We start from the raw sequence: 21,628 nt of genomic DNA, 5'->3' as shown, positions 1-21,628 counted from the left end.
TGTATTGTTATGGAAGAGAAACCAGGCCAAGTTGAGTAGGTACTAGTGGAAAAGTGCCAATACTGACCTCACATCAGCAACACCACGCTTGTCCTTTCACCTTAGCTTTTGTGTGCATGTAAAGTCACAAACATCAACAATACAGCTTTCTTTTCATGTCACAATTTGCTTCCACTTTCAACACCTGTTCCCCAGCGGTTTCCTCTGCCCAACTGTCTGTTCTCCAGGTCCACCAAACCAAACTCTGTACTCACGCCCATCAACGGAGGCAAAGGCCTCTGAATTCAGCCCCTTTCTTTATCTTTTTTGATTGTTTTATTGCATGGCTAAGTGTTTCAACACTTTCTGCCCTTCATGGATATCTGGCCCTGCTGCCACATAAGTGGACGCACCACTTGACTTAGAACCGGCTCCATCCTGGCACCGTTGCCACACTCAGGCGTCGTTAGCGCGCCGCTCCACCTTCACTGACCTATATAGGAATCCTGCTCCTTTGCAGCAGCTTCCTATAAATGTAATCGCAACACACACTCACACACACACCCATTTGTCTCTTTCTCCCCTCCAATCATCTACTATTTCTGACACGTTCTATTCATCTCCCCTCCCACTGTTCATTCTCTACCTCCCTGCCTCGCTCCTCTTTGTATCACAGGCTACATCCATCCATCTTGTTCCCTTCCTCTCAACTCCTCTCTGCCCTTCTACCACTCCCCCCCCTCTCTTGCTTTTCCTTCCGTTATTTGTACAGTCTCTCGGTTTTTCTGTCTGCCAGGTTCTTTATTAAGCTTTAATTGGCTCCCTGGGGGAAGTGGTAACTTTGCCTTCTGATTAAACACAAACACACTTTTAGTGGGAAGATGAGCAATTATCTTATTGTCACACTCACCGCCTGTAGGTGGGCACGCAAGCGTTCACATGAACACGCGTACTCGGATACATTTCAAGCTAAAAAGCCACTGTGGCTTTCTAGAGATGCCAACCATCTCTTGCTACGTGACCGTATGTACGAACAAGACGATGCGTTGTAACGCTGATCCTATTCTCCCAACAGCAGCAACGATTCTGAAGATAAAAAAAGATTTGCTTTTGTTTCTTTTCTTTTACTGTCTGTGTGTGCAGTTTTGCTGGTGGAGATGCGAGGGCTTTGAACATCCTCCGGGACGGAGGTGGTAGATTTCCAGGACCGGCGGTCCAAACCTCAGCCCCTCCCCGTGCCAGAGCCCCACTCGGGCGGGAAACAACACTCCATTGTCTTCTGATAAGCTCATCAGTGGGTGATTATAGTGGGGAGAAAAAGGCACTGCATGCCATGTACAGAGTGCATTTATTTAGAAGCACTGGAAGAGTGTTTGCGTGAATAAGAACAAAAAAGATCTTCCTGATTACCGTATATGCAGTTATAATTACTTCCAACTTTAATGCTGTTTATTTTTTGTGTAAAAACACAAAAACTCACCTGATCATAATTTGTCTAAGTATCTTGTTCCACCATGCCATCATTTGTATAACAAAAATAAGTCATAATTAAAGCTGCAAGCAGCGATGAATGGGCCCTCGCACCCTTGTGCACGTTCAGGCGTGCTGGAAGCGCTTGTATGACTTGCATGTAGATTCTTCGGGCCTGGACATTTAGCGGATGACACCACCCACGACTCTCTATATCAAACCATTCAAACGTTATGGCAGAAAGTAGGAACTATCAAATATGGACCAACCAGATGAAGGTGGATGCGCTTTTTGGTGTCCAGGGTCGCCACGGTAACGCTTTTGACTGAGAAAAGTAATGCGCATTGTCGCAGGATGGAGACGCACATTTTGATGTATAACACACCTGGGTGCACGTTACGGTTCGGGCCGTATTAACGGCCGAAGAAATGGCATAAATTGCGGCAAAATTACACGATTAATTGAAAATAGCAGACTTCCTGTTCAGTTTCGACCATGGCGCCAAGAGACTTTTCTTTATGTTGCGACATGATACAGGTGTGTACCGATTTTCGTGCATGTACGTCAAACCGTATTGTGGGGCTTGAGGCACAAAGTTTTCTAGGGGGCGCTGTTGAGCCATTAGGCCACGCCCATTAATGCAAACCATGAAATATTAAATCTTTCACCAGGCCTGGCTTGCGTGCAAAATTTGGTGACTTTGGGGCACGTTTAGGGGGGAAAAAAGGCCCTCATTTTGTCGGAAAAATAAAAAGAAAGAAAGAAGAAGGAAAATTCCTACAGATACAATAGGGCCTTTGCACTGTAAGTGCTCGGGCCATAAAAAAATCAATAAATCACAAGGGCCAAGTACCCCCTGACTGCTTCCATACGATGCACCCAGGTGCTGATCATCCTCGGCCCTCTTGTAAAATACAATCTCCCAAGAGCTGCTAATGTTTTAGCAGTTTGCTGCTCAGGTGGATGTTAAGGCAATGCCAAGAGGTAAAGACATAAGAAACAGTCTTAGAGAAGCAATTGTTACCGTGAATCAATGTGGAAGGTTAAAAAATAGTTACGTTGTTTGACCTGAAAGCTAAGTGCCACGTTTGGTAAAAACCAAATACAATGAGACTAATAATAAATGTATCCAGTCAAACTGCTTCAAGATGGATGTGCAAAGGTTTCAATTATAGGGGTCCTTAGAAATACCTACATTTATTTAAGCTGAAGTGTTGTTAAATAAATAAAGGCACAGTGGAAAAAGATAGATGTTGGAGGTGATATTCACCTGATACTCAGACCCACTACTATTACTTTTACACAACTAAACACAGGAGCAAAATGGGCAGTACCAACCTAAACCTAAGTAAAGTGGAAAAAATGGCACCATTAGACCATTTAACATTGAACCATTTACTATTCACAAATCTTCCAACTGCAAATAAGCGACCAAACTAACACTGTTTACATCTGAATATGATCAGGGGGAAAAGCTACTTTAAAGAGGAAACATGTCGTAAGAGTCTCATATTGGGGCATATGTACAGTACTTGTAAAAAGTGTCTGGATGGGAAGGGGGGGGTGGAGCTATGGGGGAACCGGGAAGCAGCATATGGGTCGTCAGACGGAGGTATGTTAGGATTGAGGGATTCCAGCAGTGAATAGGTTAAAATCGCCCGGTGAAGAAATGCATGAATCTGGCGTCCCTGCTGACAGGGTAACGCACGCACGCATGCACGCTAAAGATTACTGAAAAAGAAGAGGTGCAGAGGGTGAAAATGCGCGGTGAAATCTGGGAAAGGGTCCATCACATATGCCTCTGTGACCACCAGTCAGTGGTCACGCAGGCACATATGCTACAATAAGTCCTCACACACACGGATACACACACTGACAGAGCGCTGACCTCGGGGGTCAAGGTTAGTTTGGTTGGCAGCCAAGAGGGCTCCAGCCCGCTGTTGCCCTTGGCAACGCGATGGAAAGCGACTGGGGCAGGGCTTGCTTTTCTCACATACACACACACACAGAAACACACACAGAAACACACAGCGTGTACTCTGATTTTGAAGGGTAAATTCCACTCTAGTGAACTGGATCATATTGGTGCTGTATTGGCTTCTAGTCCTGATCCTGGCTGCTTTATGAACTCTGGGAGAAATTTCAAATAAATTAGCAAAAAAGGATCATTTTTATGCCAATGTGTTTCAAATAATTTCTTTCAGTACTACCTGGGATTATATTAAAAGATAACCCAGGTGTAAAAAAATTACATTTTTAAAAACTATTTTAATCAAAATTATTTTCCAAAATAATCCAAATTTTATATACATTTATAAGTATATTTCATTTTATTTTTTATTTATTCCGATCTTTGAAATACGCAAACAGAAAAAACAAAAAAGTAAAATAACAACAACACAATCATCAACTAAAGCATATTCCATAACCAGAAAGGAGCAGGAAGAAGAAAATCTTATTATACCTGTCCCTCCTTCAAAACCAAATTTAACAATAATAACAGATGGTCTGCACAATTACAATTACTCCGTTAACATCACAAAGAAAGGAAAACAAAAAAATCAAAGATAGATTATCTGTGTCCATACGCACATATTATAAATGACTATTTCATCGATACATTGCTATTTTTTTCTCTTTAATTTTTTTTTTTTTAAACTGAAATATGTTTATACAGCCCTTTAAATCATCATGTAATGAATTCCATAACTTAATTCCAACAACAGAAACACTCATCTGCTTTAAAGTTGTTCGGGCAAATAGATGTTTAAAATTAAATTTTCTTCAACTATCTTCATTATTTGAACTGAAAGTAAACATGTATTGGAAGTTTTCTGGTAAGTGTACATGATTGTGAGTGTCTGTAACTTAACCAAATCATACAAGTTTCAGTAATCTTGATTCAATAAATAATCTGTTGGTGTGTTCTCTGTAATGCGTATTGTAAATAACTCTAATAACTCTATGTGGTTCCACATCTGTCACAGTGACACATTATGATCCCCCAGGAGCGCTGTCTGATTCACTGATAGTGATGAGCATCTGCCAGAGCCTCTATTCTTCCAAATACATCTCCTTATTTACAACAACGTTAGGTACTCCGTATGTCCCCACAACTGAAGCCCAAATGTGGTTTACATGTGATGCATGCAATTTATTTGCTCGCCACTTCCCACGTAAGACACCCTGTGTTCAATCAACAGTTTCTGCAGAAAAGGGAAAGATCCGAGGGAAAGATCAGGAAAAGCTTGGTGTGCCTCGATAAGTAGCTTATTCTTACAAGAGACGACGGTGTGAAAAAAAAACAAACAAAAGCGGCGCGAGTGCTGAGACGAGCAGAGGCACGGAGGGATGCTGAAAATGACAACCCGAGGCAGTCTGCTTCCGTACCACTGTTGTTTTTTTATCTTTCGCCATCCTTCCGCTTTGTGATTGACGCCCGTGTCCGGTCTTTCAGAAGGCACGTCGATGTGAGTCTGCCCGTGTTTGAATCCGGGTGTCTGTTGCATGTGAGGCTATAAGCTACCCCCATTAGGGCTGTCATTCACAATAACTGTGTGCCTAACCGTGCGAGAGTGATGCTCCGAGCTATTGCTCAGTGTGTGTGTGTGTTGTGTGTGTGATGCGTCAGTCACCCAGGTTGTGCTAAATGTTAAACGTTTCAAGAGTCAAAGCGAAAGACAGACAGGGTTCTATTGATCTGTCAGCATCACCAGAGGCTGTGGTCTGTGTGGAAGTGTGTGTGCACGGCTGCTCGCTGAAGAAAATACACAGTTATGTATTATTTATTCCGGTGGATTTTGTGTGTGTGAGTGAGTGTGTGTGTGAGCCCTTTGTGCAAGTCTCACAGCTGCGTTGCTGCTTCACTTGGGATCACGAGAAGTTGCACAAACATATTTACATTTTCATTAATGAGTCGCTACCAACTAGTTTAGACGCGGCCAATAAAAAGCAACATTTTGGCTCGATTTAAATGTGACCGTCAACTCCTTAAACTCCTGCCGGGGTTTGAGTTGACAAACTGCTCCGCGGAGGGAGCAGAGAGACGAACACTGGCGAGGAGGGAAGATGGGGAACGGGAATAGGGCCGGCGTCGCCTCAAAACATTCACGTTTGCACTACAGTTCGGGGAACTACAGTCTTGACGGATGGAGCGGTGAAACTTCAAAGCAAACTTTTACCAAAAAAATGTTGTAGAATATGACCTCCTTCACCTTTTCTGGTCTTTAGGACCAGAGGTGTCAAGTAACGAAGTACAAATACGTCGTTACCTTACTTAAGTAGAAATTTTGGTTATCTATACTTCACTGGAGTAATTATTTAGATGACTTTTTACTTTTACTTCTTACATTTTCACGCAATTATCTGTACTTTTTACTCCTTACATTTTAAAAACAGCCTCGTTACTCTACTTCATTTCGGCCTTTAATAAAAAACTATCCAGTTAAATTGCTCCATCCGGATAGAGTGAATTTGGTTGTGGTTGTTTCAGATGTTCTTGTCCAGTTTTGTTCTTACATCCGTTCCCTCAGATTCCTGCAACTAAACTTGGATGTACATTCCAATAAAGGTTAGGATAAATGATAACATGAACATGAAGTTTGACTTTTTGCACCATTACAATACTTATAGGCAACTAGTCATCATATCTCCTGCTCTCTGAAACACATGTTAATGCTCAATAGTACACATATATGGTTCTTTAATATATTTGCATTATACTAAGATACATTCATTTTCAATGGCTTTTGTCCTTAATGGTTTTTTTCCCCCTTACATTACTTTTACTTTTATACTTTAAGTAGTTTTGAAACCAGTACTTTTATAGTTTTACTTGAGTAAAAAACTTGAGTTGATACTTCAACTTCTACAGGAGTATTTTTAAACTCTAGTACCTATACTTCTACCTGAGTAATGAATGTGAATACTGAAGACACCTCTGTTTAGAACATAAAATCACAGTCGTAGACCAGATTCTCATCACCAATGATGATTTTGCATCGGTTTGACACAAAAGGGTAAAATAGGTCGTGCACATCCAATAGCTCAACAGGTGCTGGTCTCAAAGCAAAGATCCAGGAGAAAACAAGAGAGGAGACGGCACACTTTTGCCCCCTAGTGCAGATTTATTTAGCACATCAATACGTTGTAACGTTTCGAGCGCATTTTGCTTTTCTTCAGACTGAAGAAGAGCATCGGTTTGACACAAAATCTGCTATAAACGCTCTACAAGTTAAATATCCAGATCATATCCAACGTGGGCATAACTGTACTTCAACAGGTACACGTGGCTGTGCAGCGATGAGGCATCTGGGGGTTGAATAATCCCTTCCTTCGTCCAGTCTGTAGTCGACATATTAAACACCACGTTTCCATAAACGTCTTAATGTGATTCAAACGCTCCCGGATTGAGGGAATCGTTTTTTTCCCTCCTCGAGAGACAGTATCTGAATTTTAAACACTCTTCACAGTTTTGCGTCAATAAAAGCCAAGAAAGTAACTTAAATAATTCGACCACTGGGAAAAATGAAAGAATAGTTTTAAACAACAAGAAAAAGTAATGTATAAATAAACTATCGTATAAATAAAACATTCAATGTCCAAAATTATTGGGTGTAGTTGTGTAACCCGTGTCCTGCTAATCAGACGTTTTCCTTCTCCATCAGCGGGAAAGTAAACGTTCAATTAAACTCCAAAAAAAGCTTTAATTTTTACCAATAATCAGTTTTTCTAAATGATAGAATTTGCCTATTATTGACCCCTCGTCTTGGGATCTCTCTCTAGCCTCATAATTTACTCTTCTTTGGTCTCGCTCCGCTTCATCCTTACTGATACGTGACATCGTGCCATAAGCGATACCAAGTTTTCTCTTTTGTATAATAGGGATGGAAGACAATGCTTCCTAAAAGTAAGCAAATATGTAAAATAAGGAGCTAGGAAGCAAGGGGACAGGCCTTCACCGATCTGAGACTTCCTTATTCTGGAGATGTCATTTTAAACCAATGTGAATTCAACACGACATGCGACTCAACTTTCATTTATTTCTCGCTCCGTGCCGTTGTAATTTATTATTTTTAGGATTCAGACATCCTTCAGAATATTTTGCTGCAACAGATTTCTGGGTAACGAGCAGGGGGGGGGGGGGGGGGGGTGGAGAGAGGAAACAAGACGGCACATATCGGACAAATTACACCACCCTCGCTTATACCAGAATTTATTATGGGATGGATAGAAGGCTATTTGTTTGTCAAGTGAGAATCAGAACAGCTAGAAATGGTGCTTTTGCCATCTTTACAAGGATCTATACAATTTTGAGTCTTTCACAGGAAAAAAAAAACAGATACTTTCAATTACTTCCGCTGGCTAAAAACCTGCAAATCCGCTTCATGAAGCTGATTTTTTACACCTTCCCCATCCTTCTGAATTACTGAACTTTTGATTGGTTGCAAGTAGAGGGTTTTTTTCCCCCTTTTTTATTAATGATTTCATCTCCCAGAATGATACATTTTCTATTTCTTACTAAATTTTGGTTCTCGTCCAATGCCTCCACAACACTTATCGAGGCCTCTCCCCCCCAGACTACGGTTTCTAATTTTCTGCTCGACAAGGCAATAAAGAGGAAGAAATAGCAACCTTTTTCTCTCACCTTTTCACCAGCATCCGATGCACTTCTGGAGCTTCTAAACCTTTGAATATTTGGTCACAGCTATTAGAACTCGATAACGGATATCTGCATTGACCCCAGAGCACAAGCACTAATTTTCTTTCCGTTTTAGCTTCATGTCAATTTGTCTCTTCTTTAATGGATCTGATTTAGTTACGAAAGCCACTCGGCATTCGTAGGACATACTTCTCACAACAGGTTAGGGTTATAGACATATATAGCTCGACTTTATTTGAACCTTTAGAGCCCCAACCGATGCCCCTTGAAATAGATGGCTGAGAGTTGGGGCTAAAAATGTTCACCAAAGAAATAGGAAACCCAACAACTCTGTTATTGTGGCTGACTGCCTGATACAGATGATGAAGGTTTGCACCTTCCAAAGTGCAAAATCTTTATTATCAATAAATATTTAAAATTGATACATTTCTTGGTAGTGCAAAAAATAAAATGGGATGGCAGTCATTCTGTACCTAATATATATTGAGAATCTTGGACAGTGTGTGTTAATTCCTTAAAAAAAAAAAAGAGTTTCTCCATCTAAATCAACTCTTTTTAAGATTCCAATCCTATATTCTCTTAAAATGTAATGTTAGCTTCTACTTTGTGGCAGTTCTCAAGAATCACATGATAAGTTCACCTGCCAGCAGTTGCAAAGTTTGTTAAAGCTCCTACAACTGACGCTTTGTTAGCCTTCTGATAGGTCCCCGACTGACTAATCAGAAAAATCATTCTCTGTCGCTACTTCCGGGCAGAATATCCAGTTGGACAAAACAGCCGTCTCTCTGGTTCACATCAATGGATAAAACATAGTTTTTACTTGTTTTGTATCCAAATTTAAATCACTGGATTATCTTTTCAAAATTTCATATTAGTAAAAGGAACACCTGGGAACACACCACACACAGGGTAGTGAGGGTGCAGCGTATTTTTATCTCCAAACTGGCAGAAATCCGATCCGTACTTTCAAAACAAAGTCGGCTCGGCAGCAGGCTACAACCTTTATTTATCTATCTTAAAATGGTTAAGTGGTGTGTTTGGGGCACTTGTGACTCCCGCTACCCAGAGAGAATCAGAGGAATACATTTCATCCCAAACCCAATGGTAATTTACGAAAAAAGCTATGTGAACGGCCGCACTCGTAGTTCAACCCTCAGCTAAACTAATCAAAATAACTAGTTTTCAACAAAAACATCAGTTTTTTAAACTCACAACACGGTACCCAAAGCGTTCCTTTTTATTTATATCTAGTTGCTATTGATTTTCTTTGGTCCAATAATTAGAAATAAAGTGATGTAAAACCCTGTATGGAAGTGGATGGGAGAGATGACAGTTTTGTCTGACCTAGCAACTTGACAAAAGGGTCAATTTTAGACCCAAGATGAATGAAAAAAAGTAAAGAAAAACCAAAAAAAGAAGAGAAATCAGAAGAGTGAGCGTTGAGTCACCTGAGATGGAGCCCAGCAGCAGGTTGCCCTTGATGCAGCGGTAGACGTAGTCGTAGCTCTGAGGTTTGAGAGGGGAGCCTGTGGACAGGATGGTGTGCAGAGACTGGAGGTTGTGCGTTTCCGCTGAACGAGAAAGAGCAAAAAATTACGGAACTGAACAGGAGCAGACACCAATTAACAAATGAATAAAACAAAATGTATTTTCATCTAATTTAAACACTGAATAATTCCTAAAATGTTTTTTTTTGTATCAAATATCATGAGGCATCAGCAACTGAACTGTGTGGTCCGATTTGTAATAAACAAGTACTTTTGGAGCATTGATTTTGTGTTGTAATGGGGAAAAGGGGAGAAGCCTGCAGTTGGGGGACAAAGGGAGGAAGTGTGCACACACACATGCATTATCTATGTCTCTTACACACACACACACACACACTCCCAAACCACATGCCAGTAACACTCGGTGAACTAATCAGCTTCCAGCTACGGCCCCTCGCTCCAAAAACACACACATGCATGCACATACGCAGCAGGAACTCTTGCTGCCACCCACCATGCCTCCAGGTGTTCAGTCCAAATGTCAACGCAGGGAAAAGGGCCTCTCCACTGGGACAGTCAAATCCCCCGTCCCAGTGGACGCATGCACACACGAACACACGCACACACACAACAGCACAGCCAAAAACATCTCCCTTTGCCATGCTCCCTTCCTCTAATAAGGGTTCTAATAAGACTCCACAAACACAAACACACACACAGGATCAGGTGGCCGGGGGAGAAGCTCACATGGAGGACAGACAGCATTTTCAAAAACAGGAACATTTCTGGTGATCATAAGAGCAATGGGAAATGCAATAATTGCAAGCAACACATGTGGATTGTGTTGAAGTCTGGCCAATATGACTTCGCCGGAGTCAAAATCAGAGGAGAGACAACAGGTTTGGACTCACACATATATTTATTTGAAGTTTTACCCAAATTTAGCAAGATACAGCATGCGTTCTGCAGATCAGGCCATCACGCTATGTGTGGATCTGTGCAGATCGGATCTGCTGCAGCACAGGTCGGGCGTATTTACGTTTTCAGAGCTGGGGCTGGTTTCCAACTTCCCGGTCCTCACCTGTTATCCGGGCCTGTCTGATCTCCTCACATCATACAATTATGAAATCTCCCAGGTATGTTAATGCATTAGTAGATCTACAGTAATGTCAAACTTATTAGTAGTTCTTTTAACAATATATCTAAGAGCATAAGAGTGTAGAACGCTCAGTCCCACAATTGTTACACCACTAATTTGGCCCTTAAACGGGACCTATTATGGCATCTACAGTAATCCTTATTTCAAACAGACCTTGAATGTCTTAAAATCAAGCTTTTGATTGCTAAATAAATTAGAAATTCAGCCTCTAAACCATGTCTTTATCATCTCATTCTCTAACCTCATTATCTATGCAGGATTGTTGGAGGATGAGTGGGCGGGGCTATGATAATGAGGCTCTGTGCTGATTGGCTGCCTGAATGACGCGATACACCGCTACGAAAAAATGGCGGAAGCTCCGGCCGGCGGAGTTACACCGTGTCATAACTGCATGAGATGCGAGCGAGCGTCAGCGACAAAATCAATTCCATTGCTTTATTTTCTATTGGACTGTCCTAACTGGCTGCAGCGACGCACCGCACCGTTTTGAGCTGAACATTTGTCGGACGCCCTGCTTCTATTTTCTTCCTGTCGCTCGCGTTGAAAGCCGGTTGAAAGCGCTGTAGGAAACAGTCATGATGAGGAACGGCTGATCCAGTTAGTTGAAATGAAAAGTTATCTCTATGATTCCTCCTCATTTCACTACAAAAACCTCAATAAAGTGGCAGCTGCTGGAGGGAGATGGACAGAGAGCGTCCGATGTCACGCAGTGCTACGATAGTCAGACGATCGCATACAGTTACACGGTTTTATAGTTGTGGGCGTGGTTTGCATTTTGGTTACATAACGAAAATGAGCAAAATCTGAACGGCTCGTAGATCCACATCACACTGGATGGCTCATCCGGGCGGCTGTACAGACACTGCAGAATTTGGTTGCTTTCCTCCTTCTCTGAGTTGGCAGGCTGAGGGGAGACCACTTTATATATGTTAAAGCAAGAAAAAACCTGTTTTTCAGAATAGGTCCCATAATAGGAAAAATAAAATAATGACATACTGTATAAGAAGGTTAGCAGGAAGTTTAATAAGGGCCAACAGATGTGATCGAGGCTTTGTTCCAGAGGTGGAAAAAGTACAAAAATATTGTACTTAAGTAAAAGTACACATTTTCTGCTTGAAAATTACTTAAGTAAAAGTAAAAAGTACCCATTAAGAAAATTACTTAAGTAAAAGTATAAAAGTACCTCAAATTAAATATAATAAAGTACCAAAAGTACATGGTGTAAAATGTACTTAAGTACAAAAGTAAAAAGTAAAAAGTACAAAGTACAAAATTCAAAGTACAAAATTATTTTCAAAAGGATTGCAAAGAAATGAAGAATCCAAGAATTTGCTTACAACTCTAAATAATGGTGATATTATTCTGACCCCTTTAGCGTTTGTTTCCATTAACCCATTTTAATTTCGTCGGCTTGAGCGTCGGCTGCCGCTCAAGGCTGATTTATGGTTCCGCGTTACACCAACGCAGAGCCTACGGCGTAGGGTACGCGGTAATTCAGGCTTCAGTCTTCATCGGTACTCGACGCGACGGGTCGCGCGGTTCCTTCTCGGGGAGGCCGAGTCTCCCCGTCTGCCCCAGGTGTCTCGCATGGATCTATAATATTAACGGTATTAAAGGTGTCTCGTCACGGACCCGCCGCCGGGCAATCACGGGCAATTCACTCGCCCCCTTCCTTCCCGTCCGCCTTATGGTTCCGCGTTAAATCGACGCACACCTACGCCTAGGCTACGGCGTAGGGTGTGCGTCGCCGCGTACCCTAAGCCGTAGCTCTGCGCCGGTGTAACGCGGAACCATAAATCAGCCCCCGCTGTGCTGTTCTCATGGCTTTAATTTGTAGCGAGTAACGACGTGTCCAATTTTAAATGTAGCGGATTAAAAGTACGATTTTTTCCTTGAAAATGTAACGAAGTAAAAGTAAAAGTACAGAAAAATGAAAGTATCAATAAAAGTACAAATTCTCAAAAATCTTACTTAAGTACAATAACGAAGTACTTGTACTTCGTTACTTTACACCACTGCTTTGTTCACACCAGTTCACAGGTACAGTTTAAAAACATACGTGACTTGCGTCTACACCAGCATTTAACGTTAAAACAAAGAACCACCAGGCTGAAAACCTCGCTGGAAATAACCCTTTCTAGAAAATTGTTCTCATAATAGCTCCCGATAGTCTTTGTTGTGCACGTATAGGCAACTGCAGTACAATCACATGCACATGTTGACTGCCGTTTCATCTGCATGTTGTTGTTGTTTCCACCACCGCTAAAAGACATCTGTGCGCTGACCTCCAGTGATGTCAGTATGATGTAGATTGTGTGTTGTCACTTTCAGAAGTTATGGTTTACCCTCCAAATTACAGCTAATAACAGCTGCACAGAGAAACAGCAGCGTGTGTAACACAGCTGGAAAATGCACTTTAATCATTTTTGTTTTCAAATTGTATTTGGGGATTTTATTTATCATTTATTCATTTTGTTGAATTTGTGAATTTTATCTTAATTAGTTGTTTTATTTGATAATTTAAATACCACTAACATTACGTAGCTGTTTTATGTTGTTTTAACCATTAATATACTTTTTATGGATGTTTTTGCTTTCGCGCCTTTTGTACAACGGCAGGCTGGTGCGTAATGTAAACCAGACACACATTTCCTCCTTGTTATTTTACTTGTTCAGGAGCAGAAAGTGCAGAAAAGGGTGCAGAAGAATGCTAAATGTGTTTTTATGTCTTCTGCAGGTATGTTTCCTTTGTTAAATGTAATTATTTTCGCTGTGTTTACCCCACGTATACAGCGTTATGTTTTGACCGTTAGGTGTCACTGTTCCCATATTGGCTATTATGGTTTGAGATTTATTAGTTAAAAACAAAGTGTTTTCCTGTCTGTTTTAATAGTTTTTATTTAGTATATTGTAAGAGTGCATTTCTATGCATTGTAAAAGAAAATCAATTAAATCAGACAGTGCTGTGTTGCATTGATGAGGGAGAAGAAAGTGCAGAAAAGGGTCCAGAAGACTGCTAAATGTGTTTTTATGTCTTCTGCAGAAGCAAATAAATGCAGGAAAACAACTCATCATTATTCACACCTGATCCAAACCTGTTACAAAAACACAAGGGCCGAGGCATGAAGTCACGTGACCCATTGGTTTTTTGAAGTACGATTTAAAAGACCGTTTGTCTTCTCACTGAGCGCAGCCATGTTGATCGGGAAGCCGATGGGAATTCGCCCGCCGTTACGTCAATCAAAGTTAGCGGTGGCTACCAGCTCCTTCATCACATCCCTGCTGAAATATCTGCACCGCTGCCAGCAGATGTAACGGCGGAATATACCGCTTCACATGCTGACTCAGGGGTGAAATCAATAATTACTGTTGCGTTTAGCCGCCGCTGGCTCAGTGCAGCTACCTCGCTAAGTGCGGTAGCACGACTATTAGGGATGAGGAAGTGATAAGGGCGAGCCAATCGGGTGAGCAGACTGTCTGTCAATCGTATTTGGCGTAAATGTATCGCTTTTTATAAGCTCTCTTGATGTGGTACAAAAAGAAAATTCACCATCCTCTGGGTTGACATGGATGTGTGGATGCCAGGCGTAACCATAACAACAGCTTTAAGGTTTCAAATCACACCAAAAAACAGAGAAAACTGTTAGAGAAGAAAGATAAAAGGTCTTCAGTGCTGGCCTCCATTCTCAGAAATGATCAGTGTATTAACCTGATTCCTTCCTTTTATTTATGCAAGTTTAGTTGATGCCGTGCACATCCCCGTGCAGGCCCGTGAAACGTGCATACGGTGTGTGTGAGTGTGTGTGTGTGTGTGTGTGTGTGAGGCAGAGTAAGTCCAACTCACAGGGTTTGAGGTTCCTCTCCTGCAGCACAGCCAGCCACTTGGCCCCGGTACCAAAGATAGTGATGCTGGAGAAGAGACGGAGACACACACAGACATGTGGGACATGTTTTGGTACAAAAACCAGATCAGAGGCACATTTTTGGAGATAATAAAACAGAAAATAAACATAGTTCCGCTTCCCTGGACTAGACGCTGCTTAAGCCGTCCTGCTTGCATGTGCTTGATTCCACATTTTAACAACAGAAACTCCCGGCAACCGAAGCAAAACTGGAAAAGATTGTTGAGACCAAAAGACCAAAGCTTCTCTACTTGCCAAACATCATTTGTAATGTGACTTCCTGACTGGGTTTAATCACAAAATCACACACAGCTTTGGATTTGTCACTACTCTGCCATCGTTATGGGGATGAACAGAAAGGTTGAGGGAAGATTTAATCTTCACACAACCCAGATAATCGCTTTAGGTCTTTGTCGTATTGTTATTTCCCAAAACATACACTTAAATCTTTATAAAGTTGCCAAATGAACACTATTTTACCAGAGGTGGGTAGTAACGAGTTACATTTACTCTGTTACATTTACTTGAGTAAGTTTTGGGAAATTTTGTACTTTTAGGAGTAGTTTTGAAACACTATACTTTTTACTTTTACTTGAGTAGATTTGTGAAGAAGAAACTGTTCCTCTTACTCCGCTACATTAAGCTACGTTGAGCTGTTACTTTTCTTTTATCCCTTTTATCCGCGTACGCGTCAATCTCATGACATCACTGGGTGATTCTTTGGGTAAAATGTTAGTTTTTGCATGTTTTGTCACATTTACACAGACTCAAACACACACAGAGTTTCTATGAGTTCATGTTTGTTCTAGTTCTGCCTGGTTAAAAAAGAAAAGTACAAAGGCTTGAAATTTTGTGCTACTAGTGCTTAATTTATTTTTTTATTTTTTTATTCTCTTATTATTTTATTTATTAAAGTACTTGAATTTACTTTAAGATTATTTTAATTTAAGTTATTTTTTATTCATTTTAATTTATTTTATTGATTTAATTTGCCTGAAGATGATTATTTTGTACTTTTGTCTGTTTGAATGGTTGTGTTAAAAAAATTTTATCAGACGTTACTCAAAAGTTACTCAGTACTTGAGTAGTTTTTTCATCAAGTACTTTTTTACTTTTACTCAAGTAATTATTTGGATGACTACTTTTTACTTCTACTTGAGTCATATTATTCTGAAGTAACAGTACTTTTACTTGAGTACAATTTTTGGCTACTCTACCTACCTCTGCATTTTACATATAATTTCTTGCTACTTTTACATCTGGAGATGAGGGAGCAGAAAGAGCTGCGATGGTTAGGAATGCTGGCGTTAAAGTCGTGCCCTCCTGCCACCGTTCAGCTCAACAAACGGATGGATGTTCCATTTCCGGTGAAGCATAAATGAGGGAGATGACGCCGGACCGCTTCAGTCAACATGACTTTGGCGCTGAACCTTTGGCGGCGCGCCATTTGTTGCTTCATTAAATCTGAACCGAACGTAAATAAAAATCATAAAAAGGGCAGAAGTTACTGAACAGCTTCTGCCCTTAATCCCACCTGCTCCAGTGGAGCCGCTCAATAGCCCGGTCGTACTTGAAAAAGCTGCCAGTGGAAGAGAATGAGTCACCGTGTAAATGCAGAGCGAGGGGAAGCTGAAAACGCGGCTCGTTGATTAAAAGGCAAAGGAGAAAAGACCAGGAGGACAGAACGTCTCACTTTCAGGAGCTCGACGAGGGAGTGATTCAGACAGAATGTTTGCACATTCCAATCCTGGGATTAAATCGTTCTGGTAAAGTTTCTTCTTTGAGAAGGGAAGTCACTCTGACAGGTGCCAACACCTGGAGAACATGAGGACGGCAAGACGTGACAAAACGTCACTTTGGCCCTCCCTCCACATTTAATTTAAAAAACAGAACAAAGTCCAACCCTTTGAATGCATTTCTACCTCCTCTTTCTCTACAGGTTATCCTTGTTGACATCAAGTCGCCTTATATCATCAAGATGACTATTTCTGTCGTTCAAAGATGTGAGAATCTGTCTGAGACACAAACATCTCATCGATAAATCGATTGGTTTCTGATGAAAGATGTGATTTGTTCTCTGTGTGGGAACAGATGCTGCTGATGAGGTGAGTGACCACGGTGGGGGTCAGACGAATGAAGTTAATTATACCTGCACGGGTCCAATGCATAAACATCTTTAAATTATCTAAATTATGATTATTTAAATTATTATTATTGTGCATAAACTTAAAAACCTATACATTATTGTATTGTGATTCATTATCATGAATCATTTTAGAGTAATCGACGTAGTCCATCACACTGAGGCAAAAATTATAAAAAAAAATACAACGAAGGAAATTTTCAAATCTTAACTTCTTTGATGAGTGTTAAAACTGTTTGGAGTGAAAATTAAAATATTAAACAATTATATTTTTAATTAGCTTTTTTGTTTGTTTGCCAAGCTGAACTATTTTTTTAAAATAGTTATTATAATCTATTTATTCTTCCAAATTACTATGAAAATGTTCAACATTATTTTGTTGTATTTTTTACTTTAAAGTTAAAGCTCTTACAATATTAAGAGATGTTTGACATTTCTGCAATGCGAGAGGAAAAGAAAACAGAAGAAAACAGAAAATGTATCTCATGCAAAGAAGAAGAAAAAACATGCCTACATACCAACAAAAATAAAAAACAATGTTCTGAAGTCAATAATATAAATCAGTCTTTCTGCTAATAATATAAATCACTTTGGTAGGCTGGCCATCTGTCATGCATAAAAAGTCCAGTGTTTAGGACGTACTGACATCTAGTGGCAAAAGCTGTTAAATGCATCCAACAGAATAGCCCTCAGTAGACTAGAATAGAGAATGATACTCAAATGCTGTAAACTCACACTGATTTCATGCAAGCTGCTGGACAGAATAAGAGGAGGTTCAGATCAACAGCAGACTGAACTGGAAACGTAACGCAGGGGCTCTCTGTTATGATGTATCCCATACATGCCTAGGTCACTATGAACATTAATAATGTGCATGTTGTTGCAATGCATGTGAACAGCTGCTCCAACACTGCAGCTTCCTATACCTGGTGGTTCATTCTGGACTGTCCGGGAGTTTTCCACATGATGGAATCAGTAGTTAAGCTGCTTCATTGGCAGCACGTGTCCCCAGACTAAGAAAATAAGGTCCGTAGCATCTGTTTCCACAGCACAGGACCCAGACAGTGGACCTGGAGTGTCATAACTTGTTAATCCTCTCACATATGGGAGTCAGTTGGGATTGTGACTCGCATTGGGTAGCGAAAAAGCAATCTGTGGTGTTTATTGGATAAGCCTAAGGTAATGAAAACACAATACTTCTTACCTGCGTGAGCTTTGACACAAATGGAAACGTATCCGGAGTAAGTGATATTCAAGTTCTTCCACGTGTAAGTCCTAAATGCTCCACGATGGAACTTCATTTACTTCAACACTTATAGATTAAATTTATCACATAAAAAATTCAGATATATATATGTTTAGTATGTCTATTTTTAGGGGTTTGCGCAGATACCATTTATACTCGTTTCCCACATCTGGTTATAGCTGTCTCCTTCTGCACATGATAAACTACAAACCTATTTGTTATCTGCTCACACAGTCGATCTCTATTCCATCCATCATCGCTGACCCCCCATCTGCATCTGGGCTCGCTCATTGCTGGCTGCCATGGCAACGGCCTGTGTTCTGATTGGAGGCAGGTGGCCAGGTGTGGCTGCTAATTGGGTGTTTAGGATGGAGGGAGGAGGAGAAGCTGTGACTCTGCTTCTGCGAGCGCGTGACGCCGCGAGCGAATGCGGCTGTTTCAAGGGAGACGTTACTGGAAGCTGCGAAGTCAATAAGAGATGCTCAAAGGCAATCAGGTGCAGGAGCACCTCCGAGCCATTATTGCATTAATGTGTCTCCGCGCGCCTCATGGTGCAGCAGACAAAGCTCCAAAAGCTTTTCAAAATCACCAGTAAGGTGCTGGCATGTACATATGAGCCTCTGCTCCCGTTTCAGGTATTACAAGCTACAGGGAAAGCCATTTGTCTCTATTTTGTGTGTTTAACACGGTCTTGGGTTTCAGATTTTCAAGTAAAATATGAATGATTAAAGAAGGTGTCGTTTGTAAAAGAGAAAAGCTTTGGTTTGATAATGAGTACATTTTCACACTACAGTTAATGCATGTGAAATTAAACAGATTTCTTTCGACCATCGTAAACAGAATCTCTCTATCTGATCTCCATCCACACTTTATCATCTCAGATGGTAAGATGCTAGTTTCTTTTCACATTCAACATAGTATTTGAAAGAAAGAAAAAAAAAGAAATTGAGGCTAATGGCTGTCAAAATTTTAATTGCTTTTTCACAAACAGAGAAAAGAGTGACACGGTGTGTGGGTTTTTGAAACCAAGACCATCCTGGAAGGATGGATAATGACCATTAAGGGCTGGTTTCCATCAGTGGGGTCACCGCATAGTTGTAATTCCTTCCCAATTTGATGCTAATGTCACAAGTGATATGGAGTGGGTTGTTTGCCAAGTCTGGATTGTTATGCATCAGGTAAAATCTTAAATCTCTGCATACTTCTTTTTTTTTCCACCTTTTTTTTTTGAGTGACAGCTGCATTTCAACAGATAGCTCTAATCACTTTATCTCCTTAACGCTTTGGGGTAAATTTGACGTCTGACCTTTAAATAAACGCTGGCAGATCATAGTCATTCTTGCTTACTCCAGTCGACCGGACGGTTGGTGGAGTCAACTAAAACGATTTGAGCTCCGTCTTCAGAAACCTACGGATGACGCCACATATGGTTTTAGTTTATAGCCTAAAACTAAACTATAGGTGCAAAAACATTAAACTATACTCTCATCTTAAGGTAGAAAATTAAAATCTGAATGCATGCATAAGGGATCTTTGCCGTCATGTCAGCACAAAATGTAATATGAAAAGATGGAAGAGACAAGAAGATCTGAGCACACATGAGCCTCAAAAGTCCTGTCATACATTTAAACGCTGTAACCTTTTCCCCGTTTCCACCCAGGAATTCAGCTGATTTTGTTTCCGCTGCGTTATGGCTGGGTAGCGTCACTAAATCTCTTTAGTGCATCGGGGAGGCTGTCAGAGCATTTAGACGCGACAATAAGCATCAATCTTCCAATTCTTTCCCTCTGATTCATGCTTTTTTCAATTTCACAGAGCACCCCGAACGCAGTTATCCATTTTAAAAAACGATCCATTTCATAACTTCATCCATGAAAAATATCACACATCAACATAAAAAGAAAATTAACATTCAAATTTAACCGTTCAAAAGCACTGGGAAACAGCTGAAATGATTACCAAACAACAAATAAGCAATTACATTCAAGGCAAAAGGAGAAAGAACTTTACACTTCCCAAGTGTCTGACAGATTCAGCTCCAATTAAAAAGTCCAACCTCAATTCAGAAGTTGAGGCTTGGAAAAAAAAAAATAGAAAATTATGCCAGTTTCCCCCAAAGGTTTTTTTTTCCCCCCCACATGTAGCTGTGGTTTGTGAAAAATATATCTGAGGTGGCAATTTCAGCGCTTAATTGGTTCAAAAATCTCAGAGTTTAAGGTACGATCCATCTTTCTGTCAGACTGGTAGGCCTTCATTAAATGCTTCTGCGCGGCCACGTTCGCTAACAGTATTCCAACCTCGTTCAATGATGTTCTCTACGACTTCCCTGCAACTTCCGGCACAACTCTAGCAGGGAGGTTTAGACACAAGAACATCATTTCTCACGTTAAATGAATAAGTAAAGTTACTTGTACTGAAATTGCTAATTATTGATCTGAGAAATAATTATTAATCTCTAGATAACCCATTTCGTTTTCATTTTATTTTCTTATTTAAGTTTACAGTCATTGCACTACTACTACTTTTATGTCACTATATTAGTATCTTTTTATTTTTATTTATTTACTTTTTTTTTTTAATTTTATTGTTATTATTGTATGTTTGTATGTTTTATTTTTTGTTTATTTTTATTTATTTTTTGCTATTCCCAAAGGAAACTTAATGATGATAACCATGGGGGGTGGGATGGGGAGAGGGAGAAAAAAAAAAAAAGGTATGTTCATCTGTTTTGCTCTGTATTGTGGAAACAATCTGCCAATAAAAACATATATATAAAAAAAAAATAATTAATAAGTAAAAATCAAGCAAACAATAGCACTGGCTAACTGAGAAGTTGCCCCGTCTGTCTGTCTTAATTTGACCGAATAACCAATTCGTATTTAAAGCTAAAATGTAACGCTCATTCAGATGACGAGCGGGAGTAAAAGCAGAGCTGAACAGTTTGGGGATGTACGCGCAGATCCTGCTCATTAAGGGTGTCTGCAGGCTCACTTCTCTGACTGCTGCTACTTCCCCGTGTCTGTAGAAGTTTCCGTCACATTATTTCTGGTTGAAGGCAGCGTGCCATCTGTAAAGATGTGTCACGCAGGTATTCCTGAGCCCTGCTTTTGCTGACCGCAGTCATTTTTTTTTTTGTCTTCCTTTTTTTAATAAGCCCAGCACCGACGGAGATCGTACAGTAACACGCAGTCATTAACCACATATGACACAATCTGCGACTTTTGGCTGTCGTACAAATGCTCAAAGATACACCGGGTGCGGTGAGGAATAAGGGCTGACAAAGCTCCTCCTGAATCTCCTCCAATTCTTTCGCTTCCGTTCCCCCAATTATATCTCTAATGGATCAAATGTATTAGCAGAGAGAAAAAAAAAAGGGGAAAAAAATCTCGCTAGTCACCATCCTGCACTATAAATGACTAGAAATAAAAGCTGAATGAAATCAACCTATTTTTGTTACAATCAAAAACTACTGATTAAGTCACTGCAAGTAAACCTCCCACACCTTAAAAAAACCAACATCAGTTATTTTAGGGTGTTTATTATCCCTTATAGTCTACAGAAAGACATTAGGTCTCCTAAAA

At 40.4% G+C, this 21,628-nt stretch overlaps 1 protein-coding gene across 1 annotated transcript in view; it reads right to left on the bottom strand.

The window, feature by feature from the left end:
• The window catches only part of aacs (acetoacetyl-CoA synthetase), a 62,313-nt gene that overhangs the window by 7,105 nt on the left and 33,580 nt on the right, over window positions 1-21,628 (bottom strand). The window contains exons 11-12 of the mRNA XM_061729569.1: window positions 14,601-14,665; window positions 9,559-9,681 (exon numbers count right to left, since the gene is read on the bottom strand). Coding sequence (XP_061585553.1) covers window positions 9,559-9,681; window positions 14,601-14,665 — 188 coding nt within the window. The remainder of the gene's footprint in view (window positions 1-9,558; window positions 9,682-14,600; window positions 14,666-21,628) is intronic.

The sequence above is a fragment of the Cololabis saira genome, chromosome 9 (genome assembly GCF_033807715.1).
Source record: "Cololabis saira isolate AMF1-May2022 chromosome 9, fColSai1.1, whole genome shotgun sequence".
NCBI classification, from domain to species: domain Eukaryota; kingdom Metazoa; phylum Chordata; class Actinopteri; order Beloniformes; family Belonidae; genus Cololabis; species Cololabis saira.
Note: the sequence above shows the minus strand (reverse complement) of the source record. Positions and strands in the feature narration are given on the sequence as shown.